Raw genomic sequence first — 25457 nt, 5'->3', positions numbered from 1 at the left:
TATTTGTAGTGGTTTTCCTTTCTGTAAATGTTATTCGCGTACAATGTACCTTTGAACTTGCGAGAACATTAGAATTCTTCAGGGGTGCCAGTTACCTATCACAACCCCTCCATCCTGTCATATCACAGTTCTCTCCTCTCTGGGAGTGTCTGATTATCATCTATGCTAACCCAACTCTTACACCCCTCACCTCTCTGCATAAACTTTTTTGGTAGCTGTAGGGGGAGTAGCAAAGTGGAATACTTTGAACTGTCAGCTGGGGCTGCTGACATAACACAAGATGGTGGCACCCAGCAGCAGTCTCAGGCAGTGGTGGCTGGTGCTCATTATTTTTGGGGGAGGGGGGTGGCAAACTAACGCTAACCCCCCCCCGCGTAAGACCGTCAGGAAGTCGGCAATCACACCAACACCCCCCCCCCCCCCCGCAAGAGATGGATGGAAAAGTGGTAATTGACAACACGCCCCCTGGCAGGAGAAGGGTGGGAAGGTGGCAATCAGACTCGTTACTTTAGGAGGCGGGGGAAGGAAGAGCCGAGGCCGAACCTCTGAAAGCAGTGCAGAGAAGGCAACGTTTCCCAGAGAAGGGTCCGGTCTCCATCTCGCCTCCTTCCTTCACTGCCATAGACAGAGGGGCCGCCGATCACACCCACTTCCCTGTCCCGATTCCTGGATGGAGACCTCTGCAGGATGAAGAATGAGCTGTGGAGGCAGACCGTGGAGAACCCCCCTTTTCCAGCAGAGGTACGGAGAGGGCTAGAGTTGCAATGCTTCTCCTCCCGGCTGAACAGGATATGGTTACTGAGACTCCCTGGCCAATTGGGTCCCAGGACCCCCTTCCTGATTGGCTGGGAGGAGAATCAGGAAGACCATAGCGAATATTAATTTGCTATGGTCACACAGCTGGGTGGACTCGGGAGAATAGTGCTCTGTGTGCCCCAAGCCCACTTTTATTTAAAAATCCCTATTACAATCCATGCGTTCCCGGCCCCGCATGTATCGTATATTAGGGGCCGGCACATGGATTAGAGAGACGGTGCCCCTGCGCCCTGCATGGATGGGCTGCCACTGGTCTCGGGGCATTTGGATATTTACATAAGGGAAGTTTTGACAGGTGAATAACATGCATTAGATATATTAAATGTATATATAATTTAAGATTTATTCTAAATCATTAGTGACCGGGTCTTTTCATTGATCGAAATATGGAAGATCGGAGAGTTAGTATTCACCTAAGGTCTAACAGTTACTTTCTCAGCTGCCTTGTTTTACAATATGCAGCACAAAAACATCTTAGCAGCACTACATATTCTTTAACCACTTCCCACCCCAGGCCTATAGCCAGGGGCGTACCAAGGGGGGGGGGGCAGTCCGCCATGGGTGCCAAACATTGAGGGGGGGTGTCAGTTAGTGAAGGCAATGCTATGGGGGTGCGCTCCGCACCCAGGTCGGGTGACACTGTCTGACACCATCCCGAGGGTATGGCTCTGGCTGCTCCCTTTGGTAGTTTTTTTGTCAGCCGGAACACCCCCAGTGCCGTGGTGGCAATAGCCTGGTCTGGTTATTGTTTTTCTCCTGCTAGCTCCACCCACCACTACTGAGCAGCAGAGCTGAGTGTGTCCTCATTCTCCGCCGGGGCAGTTGCTGTTGCACACTGTGTCCACACAGTCTTCTGGAGTGTGGGCCTCCCTAGCTGAAGCTGAGAGCCCAAGGTGAGCTGGTGATAGGGGCTGTGTGGGTTGTGAGAAGAGGCTGGAGGAGTGTGTCTGTCCTGCCACCCTGTTCTGGTATGACAGAGAAGGGGGGGGGGGTTGCTGTGTCCACCACCACCCAGGTATAGTGTACCTAACCTGATAAGGGGGTGGGGGAGGAGGAGTGGGAGGGGGTTGCAGAATCCAGGCGTCTGTTATATACAGTTTGCAGAATCCAGCCGTGTACTATATACAGGTTGCAGAATCCAGACATGCTATATACAGGGTGTAGAATTCAGGCGTGTGCTGTATAATCCACCACTCAACTATAGTAGCTGAGCTGTGAGCTTACCTGGTAAGGGGGGTGGGGGGGAGGGTGTTGTGTTCACCACCCATGTATAGAGTAAATGGGCTAGTCTGATAAGGGGGGGGGGGTGTCTGCAGCCCAGGTGTAGACAGACATTGACCTACACTCACATCTTGCAACCATCAGATCCGTCCAGCAAGCAGCAGGTCACAGCAGTATCTTCCCTGTGGCCATCAGATCCCATCCACGGTCCAGCAAGCTACCCGCCTTGTCAGCAGGTCAGTTCCAAAATCTGAATCAAATCATTAATGCCAATGAGGCCATTCTCTGCTGTCAGACAGATCCAATCCAGGGAGATCGCCATACACTGGGATTTTGATGATAAAATTAGACATATAGGGCAGAACTGAACACTGGTACTGGTGCTAAACATAAAGATTAACCCACACAGGTAAGTACTAACCATTGCTGCATACCTAAACCATGTACTCTCTAAGTAGAGCACCCCTGAACCCTGCACTCTGTATGTAGCGCACCCCGGAACCCTACACTATGTACATAACGCAACCCTGAACCTTGCACTATGTACGTAACGCACCCTGCACTCTACGCAACACACCCTTGAACTCTGCACTGTGTACGTAGCACACCCCTGAACCCTGCACTCTGTATGTAGCGCACCCCTGAACCCTGCCCTCTGTAGGTAGCACACCTCTGAACTCTGCACTCTGTATGTTGCGCACCCCTGAATCCTGCACCCTGTACGTAAAGAATCCCTGCACTCTGTACGTAACGCACCCCTGAATCCTGCACTCTACGTTGCGCACCCCTGAATCCTGCACTTTGTACGTAAAGCACCCCTGCACTCTGTACGTAACACGCCCTTGAATTCTGTACGTTGCGTACCCCTGAATCCTGCACTCTGTACGTTGCGTACCCCTGAATCCTGCACTCTGTACGTTGCGTACCCCTGAATCCTGCACTCTGTACGTTGCATACCCCTGAATCCTGCACTCTGTACGTAAAGCACCACTGAACTCTGCACTCTACACGTAATGCACCCCTGAACTCTGCACTCTATGTTGCACGCCCCTGAATCTGTACTCCGTATGTAAAGCACCCCTGAACCCTGCACTTTGTACGTAGAGCACCCCTGAACCCTGCACTCTGTACATATTGCACCCCTGAACTCTGCACTTTGTATGTAGCGCACCCCTAAAATCTGCACTCTGTACGTAGCGCACCCCTAAAATCTGCACTCTGTACGTAGCGCACCCCTAAAATCTGCACTCTGTATGCAGCACACCCCTAAAATCTGCACATAGCACACCCCTGAACCCTGCACTCTGTGGGTAGCGCACCCCTGAACCCTGCACTCTGTGGGTAGCGCACCCCTGAACCCTGCACTCTGTGGGTAGCGCACCCCTGAACCCTGCACTCTGTACGTAGCGCACCCCTGAATCCTGCACTCTGTACCACTGTTAATTTTGGCAGCAAATTTCGATTTAGTTTTAGTCTTAGGACTAAAATGGCATTTTAGTTTTAGTCCCATTTTAGTCTTCTGCAATTGTTTTAGTCGTATTTAGTCAACTAAATCTCCAGTAGATTTTAGTTGACTAAAATGTCTTACATTTTAGTCGACTAAGATCTCCAGTATATTTTAGGGTGCAATGGGTGTAATACATTAGTTAACAATTCTCTACAATTTGCAAACTCATTATATACTGCTGGAGTGAAAAATCAAATATATTATTTATTATTACATATGGACATGAGGTATGAACATGCACTACAGACCAGTGTTAATTTTGAAGTCAAATTTCAATTTCGCTTTAGTCTTAGTCTTTTATCTAAAATGCCATTTTAGTTTTAGTGACATTTTAGTCATTTCGGTTGTTTCAGTTTTAGTCGTAGTTTAATCGACTGAAATAATCATTTAGTTGACTAAAATGGTTTAGACGTTTTAGTCGACAAAATGAACACTGCTCGATACGTAACGCACCCCTGAACTCTGCACTCTGTACGTAACGCACCCCTGAACTCTGCACTCTGTACGTAACGCACCCCTGAACTCTGCACTCTGTACGTAACGCACCCCTGAACTCTGCACTCTGTACGTAACGCACCCCTGAACTCTGCACTCTGTACGTAACGCACCCCTGAACTCTGCACTCTGTACGTAACGCACCCCTGAACTCTGTACTCTGTACGTAACGCACCCCTGAACTCTGTACTCTGTACGTAACGCACCCCTGAACTCTGTACTCTGTACGTAACGCACCCCTGAACTCTGTACTCTGTACATAATGTACCCCTGAACTCTGTAAGTAGCGCACTCCTGAACTCTGTACGTAATGTACCCCTGAACTCTGTACGTAGTGCACCCCTGAACTCTGTACGTAGCGCACCCCTGAATCCTGCACTCTTTACGTAATGCACCCTTGAACCCTGCACTCTGTACGTAGCGCACACCAGATACAACCGGCCTTTTGAGGGCAACCATACTGCTGATGCGGCCCACAATGAAATTGAGTTTGACACCCCTGCTCTAGAACTTTATAATCTGATGCTAAACATCCATAATATGAGGAGCACCTTTTTTATGCACTTGTTTAAAATGTCTTTCAAAGTGATCAAACCTAGTGGATACAATTGTCTTCACCGGTTTCTTGGAATAAACTCAGGAAATTTCTGATTAAAAGGAAGATGAATCTGTTGTTAATGTGACTAAAGTTCCTCTCACTTAGAAAGAAGGAAGTAATATAAGCATTGTTTTATTCTCTTACACCAATTTCAATAAAACAAGGGGAGCTATTACACCATATGACTACGGCAGCAAAGGTAGTGATAGCACGGAAATGGAGAGAAAAAAATAGTCCAAGGATGATGGATTGGGTATGTGAAATGAACGAAATATACTATATGGAAAAACAGATAAGAGAGGAAGGATATAAAAAAAATCAATTATCAAGGCTATGGCAAAAATGGGAGGAATTTTGGACCTCAAGGAGTTTGAAAGATTATTTGTAAATGGAGGACTTAAAGAGCGGTGGGAGAGTCGGAGGGGAGGGGGAGACAAGGGAAAGGGAATATATGTAAAAATTTGATATTATATATATTTTTTTTAATCTTTCTCTCTCGTTGTGGATGTTGTAGTTGCTGGGAATGGAAATGTATTTTTAATTGTTGTAATATGATGTATGGTTTAAAAAATTAATAAAAAGTAATTTGAACAAAAAAAAGAAAGAAGGAAGTGATTGCTGTAAGTAAAAAGCGAGTGAAATGCATGTGTGATTTCCAATAGCGGGTGTGTTTAAAATTGTTCTGTGCAAATTGCTAGGATCCTTGGAACATATTTAACTGTCCAGAAGATGTAGTGTGTCGACAACTTTCCCATTAATGGGATTTTGAAACACTGAAAGATTAATTTTTCTTTCCTTTCTTCTTTAAAGAGCCAGAAGATGATGGGGTTTGATTCAACTTTCTTTTCTTACCTGGTGTAAAATCTTTATTTAAAGGGCTGCTTAGCATTCTTGGTGTACCTATATCCAAATCTGACTCATCACTAGACATCAATTCTTGCAGTTGTTTTACTCTAAGCTGGTTGTTGATTTCATTCATCTTCGCTTGAACACTTTTCATAGTATTTTCCAGAGCTCTGCTTTGCTCGTTGGATATCTCCTGATTTGATATAATTGATTTTTGTAACTCTAAAAAGTTGGTTTTTAGCACCCGGCTCATTCTTTTTTGCAGCTTTAGGCTTTCAGACACACTCTGTCGTAGTATGTTGAGGATCTCATTTGTTTGCTGTTGTTGGGCAATAAGCTGATCTAACTTACTGTCCCAGTTTGGTAATTGCTGTTGAGTAGACTCAGTGGATGTGGGCTCTATGATTTCTTTTGACGTTTCAGCTGCCTGGTACTTAGATGGATTTGATACATCAGCAGATGAGTTTATGTTCTCTTTTAAAGTCTTTTTTTTCTGGTGCTCAATTGCCTTTTGTGATACATCAGCAGATGAATGTATGCCCATTTTTAAAGGTTTAGTTTTATGGTGCTCAAATGGTTGCTTTGATAAATTGACAGATGATTGTATTCCCTCTGTTAACGGTTTTGTGTAATGGTGATCATATGGTTGCTTTGGCACATCAGCAGATGAGTGTGGAATGCACATATCCTCAGGGCTATCCACTATCAAGTTCCCTGATGATATTTCTTCATTTTGATTGACAATGAAATCATCTTCTGAATCCAGAATCTCACCTGGAAAATACCGGTAAAAATAAGAGCTTTAGCTTAGTATTAAGACAGTGTAAAAAAAAAGTCTTGTTACAGCAGTACTTCACCCTCCACCCCACCCCCGACTTTTTTTTTTCTCTAAACCTTACTTTACCTGGTGGTGAGTTCTGCTAACATTTGATACTCGCCCACTCAGCGGACCCAGCACTGTCCAGCTGAGAGCCTCTTCTCTTCTGCCAGCTCGGTCCCGTGCTGCCATGTTTCCCTGTGACGTCATCTCCTCCCGATGGTGCGTGGACAAGTCCACCCCTTCTCCTATCCTCAATGAAAGCCTATGCCTCATAGGATATGTGACATATGTAGCACTCTCTGCCACTAGGTAGGTGCTAGTATAGGATTTTTACTAGTTAGTCTGTCAGCAAAGGTAAATATAGGCAGGCTTGTGCTTTGAGCTAGGCCTGTCTGTTTTGATCTGGGGACAGAGAGTGGTTAGTGTAGCAGTGGATGTGACCATTTGTACTCTAGTTCTGAGGCACCTCCCCTACTTCCAGAGAGAATGTTCTAAAAGAGGGGCAGGGACTGGAACTGGAGTGGCAGGCCGCTCATGTGAGGAGCCCTGACCAATCCCCCAACTTGTATTGGCAGGGGGTGGGCCTCCCATATAAGCTGAGGTAACATGCCATTGGGGGGAATTGTTGGCGGGTGATGTGGAGAATGTAATACTAGACAGCAGCAGGAGAGCAACCCCATGGGGGGGGGGGGGTAGGGGTGCGCCGATCGCAGGAGGAGAGGGAGAACTGTGAAGGAACTTTGCCTTTACATGGTTATTGTTGAGGAACTCCTGGAGCAGAGGGGCAGGTGAAGCTGTCGGAATGTATGGTCCAGTTAAGTTCTCCATCAAGGACTCGGAGCAGAGAAAGGTGGTGAGTGTACCACAGTGGAGGGCTGGATGTGCCAGGAAGTCTGTGAGGGAGCTTCACTTATACCCGGTCATTATTGAAGTCCTCATCATTACTCAGTCAATGATGAGGAGTCCTGGATCAGAGGAGAGACTGTGGGGAGTTATGTCAAATTGATGTGCCCTGAGGGCACAGGGTTTGCAAGTAGGGCTATCTGGGAACAGTAGTCCACTGCTTTAGTATGTGCTTTTAAACTACTAGGCCTCCAGGGAGAGGTACTGCAGGCCTCTGGTCTAGTAGCAGCGAGCAACTAGAGTCTGCATGAGGAACTATTGAAAGGTCCTTTTTGCTTAAAGAAAAAGATGTGACACTACACTAATAACTACAGTAAGTTCACGCAGGAGAGGATTTCTAGGAACATCACCCTTACATGGTCATGGGTGAGGAAGTTCTGGAAGCAATAGTCTGCGGGAGTTAAGCAGAGGAGGAGCAGCAGTCTGCATGGTGATGCAGGGAAAAGACTGTAGTTGTTAAAACATGTACATCAATCCTTCAGACTCAAACTATGTGCTAATCTGTAAAAAAAAAAAAATCACTAAATATGATGGCAAAGTGAAATATTCTATGGGCATCCCATATATCCCTTACTCCCAACCAAGTTGTACCCCCAGTAAACAAAAACAAAACCAGCAAAGGACTGTTCATTGTCTCTTCAAGTGATATATGGGAGTCTGGCAGCGGGATGATATGGTGGATCTTTGTTACTAGTGGCAACTACACCGCTACACATACATATCCCAGGTGGCACAGCGTTCAGTGGAGAGGTGGGATGATCTGCTTTAAAGACCAAATGTATGCCTGAGCTTTAAATCTTGAAATTAAGAACTGTACTGCAGGCTGTATGAGAGAAATTAGTAAAACAGAAAACATATGAACTAAGCTGCTTGCTTACACACCTCCTGGGCTATCCAATAAAGCATGTCTTGCCTTCTTTAAAAAAATAAAATCCTCACCTATATGTGACTACACTCTGCCTACACCAAAATAAAAACATACCCAATTCCCACTATTGAGTAGGGATGAGCCGAACACCCCCCGGTTCGGTTCGCACCAGAACTTTCGAACGGACCCCAAATTCGTACGAACGTTAGAACCCCATTGAAGTCTATGGGACTCGAACGTTCGAAATTAAAAGTGCTAATTTTAACGGCTAATATGCAAGATACTGTCCTAAAAAGGGTTTGGGGACCTGGCTCCTGCCCCAGGGGACATGGGTCAATGCAAAAAAAAAGTTTTAAAAACGGCCGTTTTGGCGGGAGCACTGATTTTAATGACGATTAAAGTGGAAAAAAAAGTGAAATATTCCTTTAAATATGGTGCCTGGGGGGTGTCTGTAGTATGCCTGTGAAGTGCCACGTGTTTCCCGTGTTTAGAACAGTCCCTGCACAAAATGACATTTAACGGAAATAACGTCATTTAAAGCTGCTTGCAGTTTTAATGTTATATCTGGTTCCTGCAATATGGTTGAAAATCATTGAGAAAAATGGCATGGGTAGCCCTCCCTGCCCATTACCAGCCCCTTTGGGTCTTGTACGCATATTAAGGGGAACCCTGTACCCATATTAAAAAAAGGAAATGCGTGTGGCCCCCAGGCCCTATATACTCAGAACAGCAGTATACAGGCGGTGCAAACAAGACAGGGACTGTGTAGGTTTGTTGTGTTAAGTTAAATCTGTTTGTAATTTTCAACTGGTACATTTTTAAAGTGTAGCTCCAGTCAAAAAAATTTTTTTTAAGCTTTTTGGAAAACATAGGGAAGGTTTATCACCCCTGTATAATTTGTTTTGTCGTCCATCTTTTTTCATCTCACTTGCTGTTGTCTCCTTCCGTTTGCAAGTAGGAGATGTTTGTAAGTTGGATGTTTGAAAGTAGGGGCCTGCCCTATATGCTCTGCAGAAATGGCGGAACAAGGTGTTGGTTTTGCCACAACATTGTAAGCCCTCAAAGTGACTCTTGGTGGGCGCTGGAGCGCCCTGCTGTGAACGATTATATCAAGAATTGTAATTACATGCCATTGTTGAACAGTGGTAGAAAAATTGACCTTTGGTGGTTGTGGTGCTGGTGCCACAACACTATAAGTCCTCACCGTTACTCTGGGTGGGCACAGGAAGGGGCCCTCCTGTGAAATATTATATCAAGAATTGTAATTACATGTCCCTGTTAAACAGGGGCAGAAAAATTGGGCCTTAGGCACTGGTGCTGGTGCCACGACACTGCAACCTCTCCCATATACTCTTGTTTTATTGCAGGAATTAGCCCTGCTGCAAAGCATTGCATCAAAAATTGTACTTAAACGCCCCTGTTAAACAGGGGCAGAAAAATTGGGCTGATGGCATCACCCAGAAACAGAAATGTTCTTCCAACATATCATCGGAAAAGGATAGACAATCAACATAACAGGACAGTCACTCAGCATCAGCATAGGCAGTCTTGAAGGGATGTGATATTTAAAAAAAAATTATTCGGTTACATCAGCTTCAGGTGCTTGGTAGCTGTGGGTGATCCAAGACTGATTCATCTTGATGAAGGTCAGTCGATCAACTGATTCGGTAGACAGCCGCACCCTGTGATCGGTAACAAAGCCACCAGCAGCACTGAAGGTGCGTTCCGAAAGAACGCTGGATGCAGGACAGGCCAGTAGCTCAATTGCATACTGTGCAAGCTCTGGCCAGTGATCCATCCTCAAGACCCAGTAAGCCAGAGGATTTTCGGTGGGAAAGGTGTCCAAGTCTGACCTTGCCCCTAGGTATTCCTGCACCATGTAAATCAGACGCTGGCGATGGTTGCTGGAACCGATCATACCTTGGGGCTGCGGACTAAAAAATTGTCTGAAAGCATCAGTCAGACGGCCACCTTCTCCACCGCTCCTTCTGACCGATGCCTCAGCAACACGTTGTCCAGGACCAGGAGTTTGTAACCTCCCAGTCTCTGGGAACGCGTTGCACAGACCTTTCTGCAAGGCCTCCCGGAAATGTCTCATCCTCTGCTCCCTCTGCGATGGCAAGATGAGGTCGGCAACCTTACCCTTGTACCGTGGATCAAGGAGAGTGGCCAGCCAGTAATGGTCCCTCTCCTTGATCCGAAGAATACGAGGATCCTTCCGCAGGCTTTGCAGGATCAGGGAGGCCATGCAGCGTAGGTTAGCTGAGGCATTCAGTCCGGAGTCCTCTGGGTCACTAAGGACAACATGATCCGCAGCTACCTCCTCCCAGCCACGTACAAGTCCACGTGTTTCTTGGGACTGTAAATCATCCCTACAAGACTGCTGCCGCTGAGTGCCAACCTCCACCTCCATGCTGGCACAATCATCATCCTCCTCCTCCTCTTCCTCCTCCTCATCCTCTTCCTGTGTGATGGGTGGCACAGCAGGAACACTGCCTGGATAAAGGGAGCCTTGAGAGGCAAGGAAGTCCTCCTCTTCCTGCCTCTGTTCTGCCTCAAGTGCCCTGTCCATTATTCCACACAGCGTATGCTCCAAGAGGTGGACAAGAGGTACAGTGTCACTGATGCATGCACTGTCACTGCTCACCATCCTTGTGGCCTCCTCAAACGGTGACAGGACAGTGCATGCATCCCTGATCATGCCCCACTGGCGTGGTGAGAAAAAACCGAGCTCCCCTGACCCTGTCCTGGTGCCGTAGTCGCACAGGTACTCATTGATGGCCCTCTGCTGCGTGTGCAGCCGCTGCAGCATGGCCAACGTTGAGTTCCACCTGGTGGGCATGTCACATATAAGGCGGTTCTTGGGCAGGTTCAACTCCTTTTGGAGCTCAGCCAGCCGAGCACAGGCATTAAATGATCGGCGGAAATGCACACAGACTTTCCTGGCCTGCTTCAGGACATCCTGTAAGCCGGGGTACCTGTCCAAGAACCGCTGCACCACCAGGTTAAGGACGTGAGCTACACAGGGCACATGGGTCAGTTGTCCCTGTCGGAGGGCGGAGAGGAGGTTGGTGCCATTGTCGCAAACCACCATTCCTGGCTTAAGCTGGCGTGGCTTCAACCACCTCTCGGCCTGCCCCTGCAGAGCTGACAAAACATCCGCCCCAGTGTGGCTCCTGTCCCCCAAACAAACCAGCGCAAGCACGGCACGGCATCGTTTTGCCTGCGTACTTGCGTAGCCCCTGGAACGCCTAAGGAGCACCGCTGGTTCTGAGGACAGAGCACTGGAAGAGGCCATGGAGGAAGAAGAAGAGGAGGGGGTGGAGGAGAGAGATGTGTCACAACCAATAGTAGCATTTTGGAGGCCTGGTGGCGGAACAACCTCCAACACTACTGCACCTTGTCCTGCATCCTTCCCAGCTGCCAGAAGAGTGACCCAATGGGCCGTGAAAGACAGGTAACGTCCCTGTCCATGCCTGCTGGACCATGAGTCAGCGGTAATATGCACCTTACTGCTGACCGCCCTGTCCAGCGAGTCAAGGACATTGCCTTCCACATGCCGGTAGAGAGCCGGAATCGCCTTCCGTGAGAAAAAGTGGCGTTTGGGGACCTGCCACTGAGGAACCGCACATTGTACAAACTCACGGAAGGGGGCCGAGTCTACCAACTGAAAAGGCAGCAGTTGAAGTGCTAGCATCTTAGCCAAGCTAGCATTCAACCACTGGGCATGTGTATGGCTAGGAGTGAACTTCTTTCGCTGGTCCAGCGGGTGGGGCAGGGACATTTGCCTGCTATAATCGGACGTGGGTGTACTGCTAGCAGAGTGCCCGGAAGCACTTGGCTGTGACACTCCTAATTCTACACCTTCATTCCTCTCAGAGCTGGTTTCAGAGAGGACTGAAGGTCCAGTGGGGTTGGAGATGCCAGCTGATGAGGAGCAAGGAGAGGGCCGCTTTGTTCTTTGGTATGGGTCTTTGAGGTACGCTTGCCAACGAGCTGCATGGCAGGTCAACATATGTCTGGTCAAGCATGTGGTGCCCAAGCGATTGATGTTTTGGCCACGCGAGATTCGCTTGAGACATATGTTGCAAATAGCAGCGGTGCGATCTGATGCACTCGTCTCAAAAAAGGCCCACACCAAAGAACTTTTAGAATAACGTGCAGAGGCAGAGCTCTGCGGTGTGATTCAGTCGGTGTGCTGCCCCTAAGCTGGCCCCCGGAGGGCATCCTGCCTCGTTGGACATGTGCCTCCTCCTCCTCCTCCTCCTTCTCTCTCCTACCAGGCACCCACGTGGAGTCAGTGCCCTCATCATCCCCTCCCTCTTCATCGCTGTAGCAAACCTGGCAGTATGCTGCAGCTTGTGGAACATGACTGCCAGATTGCTGTGCTTCTTGAGCATCCCCTCTCTCTGCATTCACGCTACTGCCTTCCTCTAGCTGAGTGTCATCATCAGAGGCTACAAAACACTGGGCATCCTCCTGGAGCATGTACCCAACACTGTGCTCAAAGAGTTCAGGAGACTCCTCAGGAGGACGTGGTGGGTCTAGGGAAGGAGTCACTGATGATGACATTGAGAGGAGGGAAGACGATGCGTTGGCAGCTGCTTTGCTAGTACCCTGAGACTGGGTGAGAGAGGATGAGGAGGATGAAGAGGGCTTGGTCATCCACTCTACCAAGTCGTTGGCATGTTGCGGCTCAACATGTCCAGCTGCCGAAAAGAAGGACAAGCGTGTCCCATGGCCACGTGCTGATGACAATGCACCGCGTCCACGACCAGCACTGTTGTCTCTAGACACAGAGCCTGCTTGCCCTCTTTTATCGGCTCGCGCCTGTCTGCCTCTCCTTGCTGGTCTTCCAGACATGGTAATGGCCTGAAGGGAGTTGGGTAAAAAAGCAGTTGGGTAGTGTATATTGTGCTAGAGGCACACAACACCCACTAACTCCTGCAGATGCCTTTATTATAGAACACCAGAGATAAAGGGTTATATACAGATGTATACTGTGCTGTGCTGGAGGCACACACAACTTCCAATAACTCCTGCAGATGGCAAGTGGGCTCAAATATAGAAGAGCTATGTAGGTGGATATAGCGGTATGTACTGGGTACAGAGCACGCAGACAGCACGCACAAGCTCCTAACACTACTGACTGCAAGCTCTATTATAAAAGATAGATCACTAGCTATATAGGTGAGGTGAATATAGCGGTGTATACTGCGGTCAGGGCACGCAGACAACAACGACTACACAACAGCAAGATCGAAAATCGTCCGAAAACGATCGGTGTGTACTGTGTTGAAGGTACACAGAACACCCACTAACTCCTGCAGATGCCTTTATTATAGAACACCAGAGATAAAGGGGTATATACAGATGTATACTGTGCTGTGCTGGAGGCACACACAACTTCCAATAACTCTTGCAGATGGCAAGTGGGCTCAAATAGAGAAGAGCTATGTAGGTGGATATAGCGGTATGTACTGGGTACAGAGCACGCAGACAGCACGCACAAGCTCCTAACACTACTGACTGCAAGCTCTATTATAAAAGATAGATCACTAGCTATATAGGTGAGGTGAATATAGCGGTGTATACTGCGGTCAGGGCACGCAGACAACAACCACTACACAACAGCAAGATCGAAAATCGTCCGAAAACGATCGGTGTGTACTGTGTTGAAGGTACACAGAGCACCCACTGCTTCAGACGCCAACACACTACACAAGGCCGCCGTGCTGGCGGCCTTATATAGTGTGGGGCGTGCACTACACAGCCTGAGCTTTGATTGGCCACAGGCATCCTGCCTGTGGCCAATCATGGCTCTCCTCGCTGCTGGCGCTGCGATTGGCCAAGCATGCGGGGTCACAGTGCATGCTTGGCCAATCACGAGCCAACAATGCACTGCGCCATCGCAGTGCATTGTGGGCCGTGAGCGCCACACGAATTTGGCGCGAACGGACCAAAAAGTTCGGACTTCGCTGAACGGGCGAACAGCCGATGTTCGAGTCGAACGTATGTTCGACTCGAACACGAAGCTCATCCCTACTATTGAGGAACTATATAATCTCATAAGAAAAATACATTTTATCTTATGGAACAACTTACATCTAGAATCCTCAACATGCTTAACCAGTTGCCGACCGCCGCACGACGATGTACGTCGACAGAATGGCACGGGCAGGCATATGGGCGTACCTGTACGTCCCTGCCTTCCCACGGGTGAGGGGCCCGATCGGGCCCCCCCCCCGGTGCCAGCGGCGGTCGGAATCCGTTCAGGAGCGATCCGGGATGAGGGGGCGGCCATTCGTTCATGGCCACCCCCTCGCGATCGCTCCTGACGAATGGAAGTGCAGCGTGACATCACTTCCTCTCCTGTAATGTAAACACAGGCAGAGGAAGTGATGTAATCTCTCCTCCGTGTCGGTATTTTTCGTTCCGGCACCGAGGAGAGAGGATCGGTGAGTTGCACCAACACTACACAATACAGTAGAACATGCCAGGCACACTCTCACCCCCCCCCCCCAATCACCCCTGCACCCCCAGTCACAGTGACACCAATTGCATTTTTTTTTTTTTGCATTGGTGTCATTTGTGACTGTAATAACTGTTAGGGCAGTTAGGGTTAGCCCCCTTTAGTTCTAGGGTACCCCCCTAACCCCCCCCAATAAAGGTTTAACCCCGTGATCACCCCCCGTCGCCAGTGTCACTAAGGCTGGGTTCACATTGCAGCGGTTTATGAGAACGGATGTGATTCGCACCGCACTGCAGTGCAAATCACATCCGATCTCTGTGCGATTCGAGTTCAGCCATACAGATAGTATGGCTGAATTCGCATCGCACCCGCCGCAAACTCGCACGGGACCCTTTTTTTGGTCCGCAGCAGAATCGGATCGCATGGGTGTTCACACCATGCGATCCGATTCCTGTCCGAGTTTGCAGATCGCACTGCGATATGCGAACTGATCTGGGGGTGTCATTAACATTTCACTGACACTCCCAGCAGTTCGCATAGGGCAGTGTGATGCGGGAACCCGCCGCGGATTTGTGGCGTTCCCGCATCGCTCCAGTGTGAACCCAGCCTAATAAGCGATCGTTTTTCTGATCGCTGTATTAGTGTCACAGGTGACGCTAGTTAGGCAGGTAGGTATTTAGGTTCGCCGCAGCTTTTTATAGCGCCAGGGACCCCCATATACTACCACATAAAGCCCCCTGATTGCCCCCTAGTTAACCCTTTCACCAGTGATCACCATATAGCTGTTACAGGTGACGCTGGTTGGTTAGTTATTTTTTTATAGTTTCAGGGCACCCGCCATTTATTACCTAATAAAGGTTTAACCCCATGATCACCGGGCGGGTGATATAAGTTTGAGGGTCAGATAAGGTCTGCGTCGCCCCAGGCAGCGTCAGGTTAGTGCCAGTACCGCTAACACCCACGCGCAAAGCATACACCTCCCTTAGTAATATAGTATCTGATCAGATCTATATTAGCGTCGCCAGCAGTTTAGGTTTCCCAAAACGCATTGTTAGCGGGATCAGCCCAGATACCTGCTAGCACCTGCGTTTAGCCCCTCCGCCAAGCCCAGCCCAGCCCACCCAAGTGCAGTATCGATCGATCACTGTCACTTACAAAACACAACGCACATAACTGCAGCGTTCGCACAGTCAGGCCTGATCCCTGCGATCGCTAACAGTTTTTTTTGTAGCGTTTTGATACAGTCGCTGACAGCCTAGGTGCTTTTTTACCTGTGAGTCTCACTAGTGTACCCCTAAATTTAGGGGTGTCTACTTTCCAAAATGGGGTCATTTGGGGGGGGGGGGGGGGTTGTGCCATCTTGGCATTTTATGGCCTTCAAAACTGCGATAGGTAGTGAGGAGTAAAATCAAAAATTTACGCCCTTAGAAATCCTGAAGGCAGTGCTTGGTTTTCGGGGCCCCGTACGCGGCTAGGCTCCCAAAAAATCCCACACATGTGGTATCCCCGTACTCAGGAGAAGTAGCAGAATTTATTTTGGGGTGTCATTTCACATATGCCCATGGCATGTGTGAGCAATATATCATTTAGTGACAACTTTGTGTAAAAAAAAAAAAAAAAGTTTGTAATATTCCCGCAACTTGTGGCAAAATATAAAATACTCCATGGACTCAACATGCCTCTCAGCAAATAGCTTGGGGTGTCTACTTTCTAAAATGGGGTCATTTGTGGGGGTTTTGTGCCATCTTGGCATTTTATGGCCTTCAAAACTGTAATAGGTAGTGAGGAGTGAAGTCAAAAATTTACGCCCTTAGAAAGCCTGAAGGCGGTGCTTGGTTTTCGGGGCCCCGTACGCGGCTAGGCTCCCAAAAAGTCCCACATATGTGGTATCACCGTACTCAGGAGAAGCAGCAGAATTTATTTTGGGGTGTCATTTCACATATGCCCATAGCATGTGTGAGCAATATATCATTTAGTGACAACTTTGTAAAAAAAATAAAAAAAATAAATAAAAGTTTGTAATTTTCCCGCAACTTGTGGCAAAATATAAAATATTCCATGGACTTAACATGCCTCTCAACAAATAGCTTGGGGTGTCTACTTTCTAAAATGGGGTCATTTGTGGGTGTTTTGTGCCATCTTGGCATTTTATGGCCTTCAAAACTGTAATAGGTAGTGAGGAGTGAAGTCAAAAATTTACGCCCTTAGAAAGCCTGTAGGCGGTGCTTGGTTTTCGGGGCCCCGTACGCGGCTAGGCTTCCAAAAAGTCGACCACATACCGTACTCAGGAGAAGCAGCAGAATGTATTTTGGGGTACAATTCCACATATAACCATGGCATGTGTGAGCATGAGCAATATATCATTTAGTGACAACTTTGTGTAAAAAAAAAAAAAAAATTTTTTTTTGTCATTATTCAATCGCTTGAGGCAAAAAAATAAAATATTCAATGGGCTCAACATGCCTCTTATCAATTTCCTTAGGGTGTCTACTTTCCAAAATGGGGTCATTTGGGGGGGGTTTTGTACGGCCCTGCCATTTTAGCACCTCAAGAAATGAGATAGGCAGTCATAAACTAAAAGCTGCGTAAATTCCAGAAAACGTACCTTAGTTTGTAGATGTGACAACTTTTGCGCAAACCAATAAATATACAATTATTGACTTTTTTTTTACCAAAGACATGTGGCTGAATACATTTTGGCCTAAATGTATGACTAAAATTGAGTTTATTGGATTTTTCTAATAACAAAAAGTAGAAAATATCATTTTTTTTCAAAATTTGCGGTCTTTTTACGTTTATATCGCAAAAAAAAAAAATCGCAGAGTCAGTCAAATACCTTTAAAAGAAAGCTCTATTTGTGGGAAAAAAAGGACGCAAATTTTGTTTGGGTACAACATTGCATGACCGCGCAATTACCAGTTAAAGCAGCGCAGTGCCAAATTGTAAAAAGACCTCTGGTCATTGACCAGCAAAATGGTCCGGTCTGAAAGTGGTTAAACAATACAATAACGTTTAGGACCAGTAGAATCCTGACCTTGGATCAGGATATAGAATGTACCCTCTCTATCTCCATTCTCCCATACTTCTAACCACCCCACCAAACTGTATCATCTCCTACTGTAATTATCCTGGTTTAATTTTATTTAAAACGTATCCCTCTTACCTCTCCCTTCACAATAAAACCTACACTACCTTGTAGTAACATCTAAGCAACGCCAACTACCTAGCTGCCCACAAAGGAACAGAGGAGTAAAAACAACTTGAAGACAATTAAAAAACAAAACAAAAAAAAACTACCCACTATCTTAAAAGAAAAGTATGGAAATTTAAAGAAATAAACTTTCATACTCACCTAGGTGGATGCAGCATCGGTCTGATGCTGTGATGCGGAATTCCCCCCCCCCCCCCCCTCCACCTCTAACACCAAAAACTGTGAGCAAATACTGCTGATAGCTTGGTTTTTGGTCTTTACTGAGACTGTAAATCGCCAGCTCTCTGCTCTGCCATTCTAGCACTCACTGGAGCACTGGGCTGTGAAGGGAGTGGGAGCTGCTGCTTCAGGCTCTCAGCAACACACTGAGAGGCTGAGCCAGCTGTCGGTGAGGAATCTGTGTGGATCCTGATTTTGGCTAGGTTCGCAATTTGCCTCAGTCTGCGGGTTGGTTTTGGGTGCAGGAATCGCACCTGTTCCGCAACCACCTGTAGCCAAATCCCATTGCTCTTACGAGACACGCTGGGCTGCCATTCGTTCTCATTGGCACGAAACCCCCACACATCTCAAACAATAGCATGTTTGCGAGTGCAGGAACAGCAGGTAAAATGCATGGTCAAAAAGACCACACAATTTCCCTGTGGCTGTATTTTTAAAATGGTGCATTCATGCACATTTTTGTGCGGGAAACTCGGGCACAGCAGCCCATTCAAATGAGAGGGGAAGGAATAAGTCAGCAGAGCTGCGAATGAGAGGAGGCCAGTAGTGAGCACAATAGGGCCTGGAGAGAACACCGGAGGGCGGAGAGAGAGCATTAGCTCGGGCACAGCAGAAAGAAACTGAATAGGAGGGGCGGCGGCATATAGGGGAACCAATGCCTTTCATTTTCCTCCTGAAGAGAAGCAGGCATTCAATGGCTGCAAGAGGAAAATGGAGGGTGTGACAGATCCAACCTGGGACAAGGGCTCTTGGAGGGGACTGGGACTAGCCTTCTACCCACTATTATGGCCCATGGAGGAGACTGGGGATTTTGTCTGCTTCTCATGGTCAGAGCATGGTAAAGAGCTCAGTTCAGCTTCTGATCCCATGGAGAGAGCAGACCATTCTCTAATGATGGACAACAATGTGATGAATGCTGAGAGCGAGCCTTGAATTAATTCTATGAATAAGGACAATAAAGTTTCCCTATTGGAGTGGATAGAAAGGTGTAATGTTCGTTTTGTACAGGTTAATGGTCAGAGGAAATATGGTGGGCCTTCTGCAGACTGAATTGGGGAAGCTCCTCCACTTGGGACAGAAATATGTATCGACAATATCCCTCAAATCTATAAAGATAAATGAATTCCACTTTTTAAGACTGCTGGAACATCGTATGAGTTTTGTCTAGTGATGACTTATCTAGTGGACATATTACACAAGTGAACGCTGGTTAATGAGATTTGGATAGCCCTAGGTCTTTCTGAGGAACTGGTGCCGACCTGTCTGAGTGGGCACTGACCTGTGATCACATTCTTACCTGATTGCGTGTACTGTATATTCTGTGTAAATTTGCAATAACATCAGTTCCAGTTTGCACCCAAGCTAGTGTGGCCTAGTTCTTGGTTGCAATGCTCAGCTATAATACTTGGTTGCTGGTTCCAGAGTGGAGGAAGCTGTATCTTGGCAGAAGCACCAAGGCTGGGTGCTAGGCAGTCCGTCACAGAGGATATTGGTTCCCCTATATGCGTTCACCCTCTCTATCCGGGTGTACAAAGGGCCTGCAAGGGCCCCCTGGAGCATGGAGCAATTCTGACCCCTGTAGCTACACCCCTGCTTTTTATGTTTAAGGACTTTGATTTATAAGGATTTTTTTTCATCCACAAATATATACTTTTGTATTTTTTGCTTTTTTTAAAAAGTGTTTGTATAATAGATATACAGACATTTGGGAGGATTGAGCTTATTTGTAGATGCGCTTATTTATGGTTGTATGAATTTTTAGGTGATTTTTTTTTACATTTTGCAGAACAGCATTGGAGGGTGCTTAAATAAATAGTGTGGATAAGTGTGATCTGCCTTAATTGGTTATCGAATTCCAATTCCCGGGAAAACTTTATTTCATTTTGTATAGAGTAGGGAAGATTTACAGTGTCTGTCAGGTTTTTGTTGCTGTCCTTGGCGGGGAGATTTGCCCTCACTTCCTCCCAGGACAGGAAGTGATGTTACTTCTCTCCAGTAGAGATAAATGATTCTGATTGGAGAGAAGGGGCTAGAAGGTGTTGTGTGTGTGTTTTTTTTTTTTTTCTGCTATCTGTGCCTTCTTGTCCCGGTGGCAGCCTAATGCTGTGTACACACGATCTGACTTTCCGGCAGACGAGGTCCGACGGACTTTTCAGCGGAGTTCCGACGGACTTGGCTACACACAAACGGACTAAGTACGCTCGAAAATCCGTTAGTTTTGAACGTGATGACGTAAGACGGGACTAAAAAAGGAAGTACAATAGTCAGTAGCCAATAGCTTCCCTTGCATCGTATTTGGTCCGTTGGACCGACATACAGGCAAACGTTTTTTCCGATAGGAATTGAGTCCATCGGACAGATTTGAAACATGTTCTATTTCTAGGTCCGTCAGATTTTTACAATGAAAAACAATCGGATTAGCCCACACACGATCGGATTGCCCAATGGACTGATTCCGTTGGACCTAGTCTGCTGGAAAGTTTGGTTGTGTGTACGCGGCATCAGTCTTCCTTTCCTAAAACTGGTGCCATAGGCACAAGAAGCAGGAAAAAATTAGACAGATAAAAGCCTCAAAGAAACTGAACATCACCGCCCCAAGCTTTGGTTTTTCTATCTCTACTATTAAGCCCTTTAATAGGGTGAAACAGATAAAAGCATGGAGCCAGGCAGAGATCATCTTGTGCAATGAATGTATTCACTTTTGTTGACATTGGAACTGGGTTATTGCCCTTTGTGAAGGAATGTCTGTCACAACTTCCCTCAATCAAGCAAGTGATTTCTAGCTAGTGCTAACTGGGAATAGAAAATGGCCAGTTTAATACAGCAACTGTGTGTCCAGAGTTTTCTGTGTCATATAAACTGTTTACACAGCAGATTACAGCATAATAATATGGGGGCAACTGTAGAATGTGTATAGTAGTATCAGTTCCATTGTTCTAACAAGGAATACTACACTGCAAACACAAGCCTTAATCCAGCCATAGATGGTTTGGATTTCAGCAGGTTCAACAGGGACCAGGCTGATTGTACCCAAGCTGATCAATCAATTCAGTCAAATCAAGTTGATTTTTTGTGAGATTATTGCCTGCGGCTATAGCTGCTTGAAATAATCACTGTGTGTTCTCCCAGCAGGGATGGCTCCACCCTGTGGGGAGAACACAATTGCCGTGGTTTCAAGAAAGAAAATCACACTGTCTATGGCTGGCTTTACCAGCCATTATCAATGTGGCCAGTTTGATGCCCTAAGTCAATTCCTAATTTTCTTTCATCTTTAAGAAAGAAACTCAGAAGCCTATTCACTAAAATCTCACATAGGCTTTAACATGTTAATGTAATTGCAAAAGTTGCTTTTATGTTTTTTATTTTTCCAGCTTTCCTTAAAGTGGAACTAAACCCACTGAGCAGATTCCAAAAAGAAAGCTCACATTAGAAATATACAGTAAATGTTATTAAATGCCTATAGCACATCTAAAGCCAAAAACTGTAATAAATTGCAGATTACCACTCCTAAAACTAGGCACACACTGCAAACAGGTAAATGTATCTCTTGCATGGGGGTGCTCACCATGGAGTGCATGTTTAGCTCCTTGCCCCAGCTGACAATGTAAAGAAAGGGGTGGGGGAGGGTTGAGGGGTGCTGGTGAAATATGGCCATTGTTATCCTTCTCTGTCTGTGTATACTGTAAAATACATGTTCTGAGGATGAAACAGTAAATGCTTTCCTGACCTGTGTATTGGTTGTCACCGGATTATATCCCTGTTTTATGAAAACCCTCCTGAGTTGCCCATTTTGGCATTTCTGTCTGTGGCATCTGAACGGATCCAACTGTATCTTCAGCCCTGACTTTAGCTCTATAGAAGATAGATTCTGTTCATGCTAAACAAGTTTACCTGGACTTCTTATCTCCTAATTGATTAGCCCAATAACACTTCTAAATGATAACTATAGATAATATATTATTCCAATAACCATTATCACTGTATGTGTCAAGATAATAATTGTACCTCATTAATGGCTGTATTTCATTGCTTCTCCGGTATATGGGGCTATGGCCTAAATTCAGCCAAAATTCAGCCAGTTCATCAGGAACCGCAAAAATTTTGATCCATGTGTATCCCTCTCTGTTCAACCGAGGCTGGTTGTTAGGTCAGATTCTATTAATTGGCTCTGCAGTCGTGTGCTAATTGGACATGGCAGATGCCAATCAGCGGGTCTGGCGGACCCGATATCGTCCGGCCACGTGCAATCGTTCCTGGGAGAGGCAGAATCACCGTTCTGACAGGGGAGAAGATAGAGATCTTGTGGTCCTGCTAAGCATGAACACAGATCTCTGTCTTCACCCAGTCAGAGCATCCCCTAGGGTCCCCCTAACCTTTTGATCGCCTCTGGTGTTAACCCCTTCTTTGCCAGTGCCATTAGTACAGCAACCGTGCATATTTTTTAGCACTGATCACTGTAATAATGTCACTGATTTCCAAAAAAGTGTCAAAAACATCACTTAGTTGTCCAATTTGTCCGCTGCAATTACTAGCAGAATTTGTAGCAGAATACATATTGGCCTAAATTGATGAAGACATTTAAAAAAAAATATATATTTGATCTGTTTTATAACCGACATTAAATGATATAGTTTTTTTCCCAAGTCCGTCTTTCAGGACAGCCACCGTAGAGAGACCTTGGCTCCTCCCCTCTTAGGAATCACCGCCTTCAATTTCACAATTTAAGTCTCATCCTCCCTCCATCCCCTAGGTTATGGTGTTTCCTCCAGTGGGGAGACACCGCTAAGGGAACCTTAGCTAAACAGTCGGGGAGGCTGAGGCTATGTTATCTAGAGTGGAGGAGACAGTGGTCTCCCTGGCTCCGCTCGGCAGTCCGATTGTCTATCTGACTACACTCGGCAGTCTAGTCGGCTAGGGAGCTGAGCGTTCGTACTGACCGTTTTTCGCGCACTCCAAACTTCGCTTGGGGAAAGCAAGAAGTTTGGGGAGGTCCACCCGTTCGTTCGCCCAGTGGGGAACTGCAGCAGAATGTCCTAGGTCCCCCTGTGTTTGCAGTCGGCATGGAGCTGAAGGCCGGACCGGGTGACGGCAACATCATTTCTGGTTGGATCTGGGTCTTCCGGTTCCGGACGCGGTTCATGAAAGGGGACCAAGCGTTCGGCTGGTGCCACCTCTTTCTCTAAGCTGTACAGGTAGCTGTCGGAGGCACGTTCGTACCACTCTTCCTCAGCAGGAGAATGTCCGAAGCAGAGGCTTCAAGAGCGGCTCCTGGGGACAACAGCACCAGCCACTCAAAGGTAAGAGGAACCCTGGGGAGGTGTTCCCTTACTCAGTAACCAGTAGCTCCACTGGTGTTATTCCCCTTTGGTGGTCGGGGGGAAGGGGAGTGTGTCTGGGACCCTGGTGGTGGTTGGTCCTAGGGGGGGCACTCCCGGTGGTCCTCTAAGTAGCGCTGGTGTTCTTTAAACTTATGCTACCCTCTCTTTTATTTCTGTATATTTCAGAAAGCCACGAGCAAGTCCTTCGTGTAGAGCCTCTATGGGGGATTCCCGGACCAAGGCACTTTGTAAGGAGTGTATTGAGGGGTTGGTTAGGGAGCAGGCAGCAGAACAGGGTACAGACCTGGCGGCATCTGTGAAGGAACTCTCTAGTATTTTCCAGTCCTTCAAAACGCTTTTTTCTAGTTTCCAGTGGCCTCAGCCCCAGAGCACTCCTCCACCAGCGCATCAGAGTGTACCACCTAGCCCAGAGGATGTTCCCCCTGCTAGTGGGGAGAATCCAGGGGGTTCCAGAGAGGATTCTGAGGAAGAAGTTGACAGTGCTGCCTCAGATTCCCAAGGGGAATCTGATGGAGAGGGATTGGATGGGGAATCCAAAAGGACCTCACGGTATAAACTTTCCCTGGAAGAAGTGAAGGAGCTCTTAGGAGCTATTCATACCACTTTAGGTATACAAGAGAAAAGGAAGACATTGTCACTCCACGATCAGATGTACAAGGACCTGGGGGAACAGAAAAAGGATCCCGAAACAAAACCTTTCTTTTCTGGTGCATTGAAACAAAGGTTTCCTTTTGCGGAAGAGGAGGCTCTTGTCTGGAATAAATCTCCCAGGTTAGATGCTGCCTTTTCTCAGGTGTCCAGACATACTGATCTGGCCTTTGAGGACATGGGGGTACTTTCAGACCCTATGGATCAAAGCATGGATTCAATTTTGAAGAAAGCCTGGGACTCATCACAGGGAAATCTTAAGCCTGCCATGGTAGCCACAGTGGTGGCTCGTAATATGGAAAATTGGCTTACCCAGATTAAGGCACACGTTGAAGCAGGGACGGCAAAGGAGACTATTTTATCCTCCTTTCCCATGCTGCTTAAGGGGGTAGCATACATTGCGGATGCTTCGGCTGAATCTGTGCGAATGTCTGCAAGGTCTACGGCCCTGACCAACTCAGCCAGGAGGGCCTTATGGCTGAAGACATGGCAGGGGGACAGTGCGTCCAAAATAAAGCTCTGTGGGATCCCTTTCACAGGGGACTTGCTTTTTGGGCCAGGTCTTGAAGCAAATTTGTTGCAAAGGTTTGGAGTGGGTTTTACCAGTATGCAGGGTTGTTACAAATGATGCGAGCGGCTCAGGCTGGGTTGCGCACCTAGACTCCCGTCTGGTACAAGGTACCTGGGAGAGGAGGGAGTCAAAGAGATCCTCAAATTGGAGGGAGCTGAGAGCAGTAGATCTGGCACTCAGGGCCTTTCAGAGGGAACTTCAGGGACATCATGTGCGAGTCCGTTCAGACGATTCCTCGGTAGTGGCATCCGTCAACAGACAGGGGGCACCAGGAGCGGATCCTCATGGGCCCTAGCAAAAGCCATCCTCAGGTGGGCCGAAGCTAATGTCCTATCCCTTTCAGCGATACATTTGAAGGGGGAGCAAAATCAGGTAGCAGATTTCCTCAGCAGGAGAACGCTGAGTGAAGGCAACTGGGTTCTGAAACAAGAGGTTTTCGAAATGGTCACCCTAAGGTGGGGAATTCCTTCGATAGACCTTTTTGCCTCAAGGGAAAATGCAAAGGTAGCCCTCTTCTTTTCCATAAACAGGGGGGACGGGGCGTTGGGGGTGGACGCACTAGCACAGAGTTGGAGATTCTCTAGGTGCTATACTTTCCCCCCTCCTGTTCTGATCCCTGCAGTGTTGAGGAAGTTTCAGGCGGAGAACACTAGTCTCATTCTAACTGCGCCACACTGGCCCAGGAGGTCGTGGTTTTCTATTCTGAAGGGCCTGTCTGTGGAACCCCCCTGGATGCTCCCAGTCCAGGAGGATCTTCTTTCTCGGGGTCCAATCTGCTGTCCCCAGGTGGAGCGGTGGAACCTGGCAGCCTGGCTACTGAGGAGGAATTGCTGAAGGGCAAAGGGTTTACGGATCACTTAGTAGCCACTCTCCTAAGTTACAGGAAAAAGGAAAAGCAGGTAATTTACTTGAAGGTTTGGAAG

At 47.2% G+C, this 25457-nt stretch overlaps 1 protein-coding gene across 4 annotated transcripts in view; it reads right to left on the bottom strand.

Moving 5' to 3' along the window:
* Positions 1-4753: 4753 nt before the first annotated feature.
* LOC143934246 (uncharacterized) overlaps positions 4754-25457 on the bottom strand; it is a 69174-nt gene continuing 48470 nt past the window's right edge. For all 4 annotated transcript variants that reach the window (XM_077457688.1, XM_077457689.1, XM_077457690.1 and 1 more), the window contains one exon: positions 4754-6257. In XM_077457688.1, coding sequence (XP_077313814.1) covers positions 5419-6257 — 839 coding nt within the window. In that variant the 3' untranslated portion in view covers positions 4754-5418. The remainder of the gene's footprint in view (positions 6258-25457) is intronic.

This window comes from Lithobates pipiens, unplaced genomic scaffold (genome assembly GCF_037356315.1).
Source record: "Lithobates pipiens isolate NorthernLeopardFrog02 unplaced genomic scaffold, aLitPip1_a1.2 Scaffold_27, whole genome shotgun sequence".
In the NCBI taxonomy this organism is placed as follows: domain Eukaryota; kingdom Metazoa; phylum Chordata; class Amphibia; order Anura; family Ranidae; genus Lithobates; species Lithobates pipiens.
The sequence above is the reverse complement of the archived record's forward strand: the minus strand, read 5'-3'. Positions and strand labels throughout refer to the sequence as shown.